The 9655-nt window shown below is 40.9% G+C and overlaps 1 protein-coding gene across 1 annotated transcript; it reads right to left on the reverse strand.

Annotated features, from left to right (window-relative positions):
• Positions 1 to 220: 220 nt before the first annotated feature.
• Positions 221 to 9448, reverse strand: LOC128687935 (aldo-keto reductase family 1 member B1-like). The gene is made up of 9 exons (XM_053775557.2): positions 9295 to 9448; positions 7189 to 7356; positions 5804 to 5920; positions 4721 to 4915; positions 3762 to 3862; positions 1826 to 1931; positions 1442 to 1507; positions 986 to 1068; positions 221 to 836 (listed from the first exon to the last, which is right to left on the reverse strand). Exons 1-9 carry the CDS (start codon positions 9367 to 9369, stop codon positions 794 to 796), a joined length of 954 nt encoding a protein of 317 aa, XP_053631532.2. The 5' UTR covers positions 9370 to 9448; the 3' UTR covers positions 221 to 793.
• Positions 9449 to 9655: the final 207 nt, after the last annotated feature.

Here is a 9655-nt window from a genome sequence, read left to right on the forward strand (position 1 = left end):
GATTGAACACCTATTAAAATCTCGGGACAGAGCAGGTAAAAAACCATAGGGACTGAACACCATAAAAATTCTCTCTCCACTTCATTCACCGTACAAGTCCCTTCTGAATTCAACTGAAGAAGCCTGCCACAGGCGAAACGGTTCAGTAATTAAGATACAGCCAGTGTGGTAGTATAGGATCAATGAAACACGTACAAGACAGTACATATTATAATTATGTTTACATAAAGTGTGTGTGTCATACACAGTGCTCATGACAGTGCTCGTTACCTATGCACCAGAATTCTGATTGCGTTCGAAATCATTCGAATAATATTCACGGTAAGTTTTAGACTGTTAAATTAGACACATGTGCAACTCTTGGGTATCTTTATTGAGGAAACGTTTCGCCACACAGTGGCTTCATCAGTCCATACAAAGGATAAACTTGAAGAACAGGAGGAGAATGAGGTAATCAGTTCCTCAACCTTGAGTCGATGTGGTCAGTCCATCAATCTTGAATAGAATACGGCATATGAGCGGAGAAGCAGCTTATAAATCGTATGGCAGGAGAGGTGCAGCAGTCGTAGGTGGTGTCAATAAAGATACCCAAGAGTTGCATATGTGTCTAATTTAACAACGTGTCGGTTCTTTGAACCATTCATCTACAAGTTTTAGACTCCTGAGAGTCATTTTTCAGTGACGTTATTTAACTCTGAAAATGTTCCCAAGTGATCGACGAAGACTTTCGGAATACAACTGATGACTGACACTCAGGAAACCAGCTTAAGCTGTGAGCATTCTTCGTAGGTCATCAGTACTCATCGTGGAATGGGTAGTACGGGTGATCACTGGTCCTGAAGCAAGGAATGAATATCTGAAAATATACGAACTTAACACGTCTTACTGTACACTATCGGTGTATATACGCTGAGACAAACACGCCCCTGTGCATATGCATGAAAAAGTACACACGGTTTATAACTACTTGCAAATTAATACTTACTCAGCAACGGCACAGACGCGTAAATTGCACTCCATACTCTCTAAGAGTTTTATGTCCTCTGACGACAATTGGAAGTCCCAGATCTGCAACACGTAAAATAACAATATTTATGGCTTTAGAGACACCTTGGGTTGGATGATAGGTGCGTATTTTCCTGATTAGTAAATAACTAAGGTATTGCATGAAATGACTGCATGAAGTGATCAATCAGGTTGTTGTGCCTACACATCTACATGATGTAACATCGTGCTGGCTTGATGAGGCTCTACACTGAGCAAAATTTTCTGCAACCTGCGTCTTTCCTTCATAGTGCGGCCTACGTTGCAATACTTGCAGCGTGTATCAATAACCAGGTTAACCAGAACATTGCTAGAAGACCTGGTCTGAAACCGTGCAGCAGGGAGGCGCTCCCTCCAACCACAAACAGATTAAACTAAATTAAATCTTTTATCGTACCTGAAAGTTCTCTTCGATGCGAGACTTGGTTGCAGATTTTGGAATCACAATCAACCCTCGGTCAATCTGCAAAGATTTTCTTTCTTATTATATCAGATCGATTCTACAAAAATACGTACATTTCTTCAGTACAGTGTCATTTACATAAAAATAACAATTCAATTGCAAAAAGAGAATCTCTACATTTCATCCATATTAATTTACAAATATAAAATACACACTCGTCACTGTTACAATATATAGGTTAAATAACCTTTCTGCTTGCTATAGGATCAATGAAAGAACTCTGAGAACATTTGTGATAGTATCACTGTAAAAACACCTGTTACATCTCTGTGAAAACAGTTCTCCTAGCATCACTGCTGCAACACCTGTGTAACTGACCTGGAAACGGATGAGAATCTGTGCTGGTGACTTCTTGTACTTCTGGGCGAGAGTCTTGACCTTAGGCTCCTCCATCAGTACTGGGTCACCTGGCTTTGCACAAGGCCTGTTCATGACAAAAGAAATATAGAAAGTTAATAGGGCATGGAGAGAGAGCAAGAGCGAGCTAGCTAGCTTACTGTTTTTCTATCCTGGACTCTCACAACTTGATAATACACGATAGTCCTTAGTCTAGGTAGAAGTACATAGTTCTTCTCAGCAAATAATCTCGGAGTGGACTTCACTCTTTTGACATCCGTCATTCCCATATACTCCCAGGTATAAGTGAATATGACAACGAACACGCAAATAATCACATAAAATGCCGTGGGTAGAGGTATTTTCGAACTCCTTACCGGCTGGTCGCATTTTTGCTCTCCATGGAATCCCCTTATATCCTTTTTTTTTTTTTTACATGGGAAGCGAGTTCGCCTACACCTGCAAATTCTTTTGTGGGATGATACATGTAACACGGAAGTTTAGTATTCACTAAACTTAATCATCCACTGGTCTTTATTGCCTTATAAGCAAATATTTTAGATTTAGTGGTTGCTTGCATTGTTGGTTCATTGTTGTGTAAGGGTAGAAAACAGCATTTTCTCCCTGTCCCCTAACTGTAGTAACCCAGAGACGAACAGAAAGTTTTCCAGACCAGGGCCTCTGAACAGTCTCACTCTCTCTTTTTCTCTCCACCCACAATACTGATTCAATGTATTCAGTATCCTACTTGATCAATCCTATGGTAAATCTTCCACTCCACGTCTCGCACGCTCTCTATCAAGTGACTGGAGGAAACCGATATTAATAGCAGAATGGATTTGTGGGATTTACCAAGGGCTAGCACTATACACACTCACACACACACACACACACACACACACACACACACACACACACACACACACACACACACACACACACACACACACCTAGTAGCGTTCAGTGAAGAGGCGGGGCCAGGAGCTGAGTCTCGACCCCTGCAACCACAATTAAGCGAGTACATTTAGGTGAGTGCACGCGCGCGCACACACACACACACACACACACACACACACACACACACACACACACACACACAGGAGCTATGACTCGACCCCTGCAACCACAAAAAGGTGAGTACAAATAGGTGAGTACAAGGCCAGGAGCTGAGATCTACCCCTGCAACTACAAACAGGAGAGTACAAACACACGAATGAAAACTCGTTTAACTATAAAGCAGCCAAAGATATATTTCCTTTAAAACAATAAATCCCGGAAGGTTAGTAAATTAATGATAACCCGGAAGGTTAGTAACCCGGGATAGCACATTATAGCCAGTATGACTTAGTTATTTGGGTTCTTCGATCCTCTTCCCCAAGATGTAACCCACAACACGGCTAACACCCAGGTAAATACGGCTAGGATAACAGAGTCAACAAATGTAAGGAAACATACAGAGTGTTTGTGCTAGGCTCCAACCCGAGTCCTACATTTATGAGATGAAAGAGCTACCACAAACTACGAGCACCTGTACACACAAGGAGCCAACGACCTTCGATCATTGAATTTTATCTAGTCTTAATAATGAACTTTGAGTCCCTCAATTAACAGGTCCTATTTACTAACTGTTCCTGCAGAAGCTATTACATTATTAATAAAACACACATGCAATACTTGGGTAACTATATTGGCAAACTTTTCTCATTCAAAGAAGGCTTCAGTCTAATACAAGCTAATATATAACACTAGTGAAAAAACGGAGACGTAATTTGGAGATCAGTCCCCTTAGGCTAGATAGAAGGGGACATCGCCTTTGCACAGTGTTACCACAGATGGCGCTTCTTTCCAAAATGCTGTCAAACCCAATTTTGACGTATAAGTCTAAGAGTCCTGACCCACCTCCACAGCCAGTACTCACCTATCTGGGGACCCAAGAGGACTGAAGGCTGTAACAGTGATGTCTTTACTCTTGCAAAATTCAATCAGTTTATTTTGGGGCAGATAGGGGTGTACTTCGATCTAGAAAAGAAAATTCGTTAAGTCAATAATTCCGTGTTTCGGTATCTAATATAAGTGGTGTTCGTGGCAAGTGCCTTGCACTAGAATAAAATTTTGTTACTACCTCAAACACTTTGCACGAGTCACATCCTAAACATACTACTAAAAAAAAAAATACCACGGGTGGGGTTTGATCCCGCGGTCAGAGTCTCAAAACTCCAGACCGTCGCGTTAGCCACTGGGCCAGCTAGCTTCAATAAGATTCATCCAACTAGGTATATTTCTACACCATAGGAAGGTTAGCATAGGCACCACTGTGGCCACAAATGCAAGTTTTTACAGACGAATCTCCCGCTAGCATGGCCGTGACGAACTCGAGCTAAAGTCCTCTCAAAGCCGTCAACATGACTCACGAAATCGTAATGACACGATTGCAAACAAACCATACCACGGGTGGTTTTGTTGGATGAATCTTATTGAAGCTAGCTGGCCCAGTGGCTAACGCGACGGTCTGGAGTTTTGAGACTCTGACCTCGGGATCAAAATCCACACGTGGTATGGTTTGTTTGCAATCGTGTCATTACGATTTCGTGAGTCACGCAAACATACTGCTGTGCGTTTACATCTTTACACAGTCAGGAAAACTAGTCTGACCTTAAAATATTCTTTTCCTGCTTGGTTTAAGTTTACTAAATCTCTCTTAGGTCAGTCTAAATTAGTTGGCATTATTAAACAGAAAGAGATATTGTGACTGATTTTCGTGGAGTTATTAAATAAATGAATTTACTCTCGACTGCTTTGACAGAATACTTTTCTTGTATAATCAAAGCTCACAGACCACTTGAAAAGCATCACGATGTACTCTCCAGTATCACACACCTGATTGTTAGCAATGGGGACCTTGGCCACCTTAAGAACACGTTCCAGTTGTTTCTTGTTGAAGTTGGAGACCCCAATGGACCTGGCGAGGCCCAACTTCACACACTCCTCCATTGCTTTCCAGGTTTCCACGTAATCGATGTCACTGTAGAGTCTCTTCCCAGTTGAGTCAGCTGGGAAGAGATCACCTCCTTCCTGCGGGTTGAAGGAAGATGCGAGACTTAATGGTACTTGACCGATGAGATCACGCCGCTATAATAGTATCTAACACTAAATACGAACCAACAGAAGAACACCCAGAGTAAAATTATCTAACATAAAAACTACTCGGACGAAAATGCTCAACAAATATATGCATCACACTAAATAAATCCACATTAGAAAAAAGTTTGTCGAAATGCTCCCATAAAAAATTTCTTTTGAGACTAAATTTCAGTAGATTAGGAGTGAGTTAAAGGGGTTTTAGAATAAATTGACGAGGTGTATAGGAGTGAGCTACAGGAGTTTGGAAATGTTAGATGACCGTGGAACTGAGTGAAATCTTAAAGATATGGAGGTGTTAAGTTGTTAAATGTTGTAGAGGGTTAGAGCAGGTAAGAATCAGACAGTGTTTGAATGTGTGTGTAAAGAAGCTAATATCTTTGGAGATATTCACGAAAATCAGCTATCCGAACTTGACATATGGATGTGGAGATACGTTACTGTCTGTACTTAAAAGTAGTGGAAGTACTGCACTTCATCGTGACGTCCACAACCTTTTGAAAAAACCGTTAGGGAATGAGCAGTGGTGCATGCGTTTCTTCTTTGGGTTCCCCCTGACGAGAGACATCCGATGTGGATAAATATAATACAATACAATGCAATGGTACCAAGGAGACGATACCCCCGATAGCTGTTTATTATTGAGGGGCGTTAGTCAGGTACAGTACCCTCAGTGTTTTAAGTCACAGTGGGGCCCTTAACATTGTCAGATATATTTTTATTGGTAGATAACACTATTTTTGTAGTCTATCAAGACATCTGGGCCAATATGTGAGGTAGAGGTTGAGGTAGGTGATACAGACAGCTTGTCAAGACACTGACCTTCAAGCCCGTGGGGCAGTGTATGAGGTAGAGATCAAGGTAGTCGAGGCCGAGATTTGCCAGGGTGGTCCTGAGGGCTGGCAGCACAGACGACTTCGCGTGGAAAGTATCCCACAGCTGGTACAAAGAAAACTTTTAATTAATATCAAAGAAATTTTTCCACTGAAAAATCAGAGTTCTTCAACCTCTGCGTACGGTGTGTAGTAAGATGGTAAATGAATGCTGTCTTACCACGGACGCGAATGAATTCACATAGGACAGACACATTTAATGAAAATGTATCTGTCTTTGGACCTTCATTCGTTCAAGGTCCAAGGTCCGAAACGTTTTCAATAACGGCATCCCATGTGACTGCATTCGCGTCCATTTCCTTCAAGCTGCATCTTGATCCTTGTGTACGTGCCATGACTCCAGATAAACTCTGATGAACTTCTAAGTGGAAGGTGGGAAGTCTTCTGAAGATTCGGTATCTACGACCTTCACAAGTACAGATAACCACTATCTGCACATGTCACCCTATTTACAGGAACAATATCAATTTGAAGAGAATGAATATTTTTCCTAGAAGGGAATCACAATTTAGTCAGTTTTAACTTCGATATTTCTACCTCAAGTATCCAGGCACCTAAACAACTACAAAATATTTTTACATATTGTTTATCTTTCGTTTATATCTTCATCCTAACCTTGTCAGTATTTTTTTCACTGCTCAGTTTAGAGGCCAAGAGCTGCTATCCTACCTTATTTCATTTACAGAGTTATTATCCTACCTCAGCTCATTTCAGAGCCCAGCCTTATTTAAGGCATACTAACACTCTACTCTTGTATGCTACCCATAAGTAAGCTAACACCTAGGTGCTAGGTGAAACATGTGTTCAAGTGAAAGGTTATTTTCCCAAAGCGTCGTGGAACCCAGGTTTCGAATCCGCGTCCATAGGTTTCCAGACTGTGGGTCATCTTTTTTAAATTAGTCTGGTTCACAATAAACCATATAAATGTTCCCTGCATAAACATGGATAATATTGTTATATATTCATGGGGAAACTAAACCCACAAGGGTCATACAGAGGATGGGGAATGAGAGCTAGATTTAATTCAAGGAATAAGAAGTAATTCCTTGAATCAAGAGCCTTTCCCCAGGCTTAAGGTGTGTGTGTCGTGGTGTATAGAGAAGATAGAGATGCAGACTTAGATACTGGAAGTTCAATCCCTTCAACATGGGGACGCCTTGATGCTAGTGAGGTGGCTCTTGATCCATGGAATTAGAGCCAGCCTTTTCCTCGGAACAAACCTGAATACCTCTCATTCCCCAGTCGCTGTTAACCTGGTTTGCTGGCTTCCCTGTGGATATAATGTTATCACTAGTTGTTAAGTAGTGATCATACCTTGCTGGTGATGAAGAGTTCATCCCTGGTGACAGTACCGTCCTTGATGACAGCAGCGATGGCAACTCCCACCTCAGGTTCATTGCAGTACACGTGAGCACAGTCAATGTGACGGTAGCCAGCTGTGATGGCGTCCTTCACCGCTGCCGTCACCTCATCTGGCTTAGACTGTCCCACACATTAACTCTCAGTGCAACTTAATAAAAACTAATTACCACATATACAGATGTTACCCATTTAGTGTGATTTTCACCGTGAGTGAGATGAACTGGTTCATTTAACAACATACATGTATTTGAAAGTCAATTTCATTATCATATTTAAGTTGTATTGTTCTTAGAATTACCGACAATTTGTTAGGTAAAAAGGATACACGTGCAACTGTTACCTAACATTTAATATAAAGTGGATAAATATTCAGTGAAAGAGAAGGATGGTAGGTGTCGTCCCAGGAAGCGCAGGAGGAAGGGGGTTAACGAAGGTTTGAGTGCTAGGGTTTTGAGCATCTAGCAGGTTTGTGTGAGCGGGTTTGATGGGAGTGGAGACAAGGGGTCTTTATGACGTAACGTACTCAAGTGTGATTTGGTTAACAAAGAAATTAGTAGAGGTGGGGATGCTGAAATTCGTTAGGTCACCTAGTTTGTGATGTCTGCACATTTCTGGTAAGACAGTTATTCAATGAATATCATTACTAATTAAAACATTGAATATCCAGAGAAAATATAACATTGTTAGAAAAATGCCAAATGCTTTTAAAATATCGTAAACTTTAAGTTGGGCAAGATTCACCAGGTAAAAGGAAAGGCCTTGTGATGTGGGTCTCAGTTATCAAATGTTGACCCGACATAGGAAATTTTAGGCATCTGACTGAGCCCTTCCACTGGCTTACAGTTTCATCCCCTTAAAAAAAACATTAACTATGTATCAAATTTGTGTTTTAGAAATTGAGAGACGTTGGTGGTAGCAGCAGCAGTGACAGGCAGCAACACAAACATCTGGTGGTAGTGGCCAACCTCCACACACAAACAGGATAGAATTAGCCTCATCGTGACGACTCTTTTTTACTTTTTTTTTTTTACACTGCATTGTACAAGCTATGAGTGGTACTGGTCAGAGGGCAATGCAAATCCGGAGGGGTCATAAATTTCTCTCGTGGAATTAGGTCACTGATCCCATGTTTAGTATTTTTGTCTCGCATGGAAACACCAGTGGAAAAGCTCACTTTTCCACTGGTGTTTGTAACGAAAAACTCAAATTATTTTGTTTTTGCTTGATAAACATTTCGAATTTTCTCTGCAATTCCAAGATTTAACAATGATCAAACACGACTTATCTATTGTTACTTGACACACGAAATCGTAATGAGACTCTCAGATCGCGGGTTCTACCCCACCCGTGGTATGGTTTATCTATTACTTTTTTTTTTCATTCATGTCGATAAAGCCCAAGATGATCTTTAACTCGACTTTATTTGCCTGCAATGTGATCCAGTGATTTTGGAGTAATTTAAACCACTGACAATTCCCAATTTGAAAACATTGCCAAAACGGAAAACTCATAATCAAAGAAAGTTTGTAATGTTTGTCTAGACACACACACACACACACACACACACACACATACATACATATATTTCCTGTGATGAAAGTAAATAAATCAAAACTTAGATCTGCTGGTGATGTGCTGCATCAGTGAAAATATTTGCCGACCCCTTAATAAGATTCATTATGGGAATCGAAAATCGAATAATGTGAACCTTAAATTTTTACGTTGTGGACCAAAAGCTCCAGTTAGGGGATCATTGTATGACAAGACCTATGTCAGGAAACTTTTTTCCTGACGAATGAAATACCATCACCCAGTGTGACTTTAATGTTAGCCACAACCGTACAAGATGGGCTTTAGTTCTCATATTTAACACATTACCTGCCACATGTAAATTATGTTAACATTCGCACTGCTTAAAAATTACATCACTTAGATATATTAAACATATTTCAGCACAGGCAACATTATTTTATATTTAGAGAAAAGAAGATATTTATTTGTCAAGTACATGAACATGCCGATAAATGGTTAACTTCGAGAAATAAACTGAGGACTTACTCTCCATGTCCCTAGACCAAGTATCGGGACTGACTTCCCATTAGAGAAGTTGATGGTGCGACCTAGAGCAGCCATTAGGAAAATGGACTGAAGGAACACGTCGACTAGAGGTATGTGTGTGTATGTCACCCCAGCGCCTCAACAACTGGGACAAGAGGCTTCACTCTCGCTCACTTAACACACTCGCCAACCACACCCCCAACCCACCCACCTCCCTCTACACACACACACACACACACACACACACACACACACACACACACACACACACACACACACACACACACACACAAAAGGAGGCAAATTCTAAGTGCACTACAGAATAGAAAAAGTACAGAAGGCAAAGAACACAGGAAAACAA

Source organism: Cherax quadricarinatus, chromosome 10 (assembly GCF_038502225.1).
Source record: "Cherax quadricarinatus isolate ZL_2023a chromosome 10, ASM3850222v1, whole genome shotgun sequence".
NCBI lineage: Eukaryota > Metazoa > Arthropoda > Malacostraca > Decapoda > Parastacidae > Cherax > Cherax quadricarinatus.

Excerpts from the sequence above, each read along its gene's own strand:
- LOC128687935 (XM_053775557.2), bottom strand. The coding sequence starts at position 9,369 with ATGGCTGCTCTAGGTCGCACCATCAACTTCTCTAATGGGAAGTCAGTC. Across the intron at positions 7,357-9,294 it reads TTGGTCTAGGGACATGGAGA|TCTAAGCCAGATGAGGTGAC; the intron begins GTAAGTCCTCAG and ends TGTGTGGGACAG. Across the intron at positions 1,069-1,441 it reads GCATCGAAGAGAACTTTCAG|ATCTGGGACTTCCAATTGTC; the intron begins GTACGATAAAAG and ends TACGTGTTGCAG.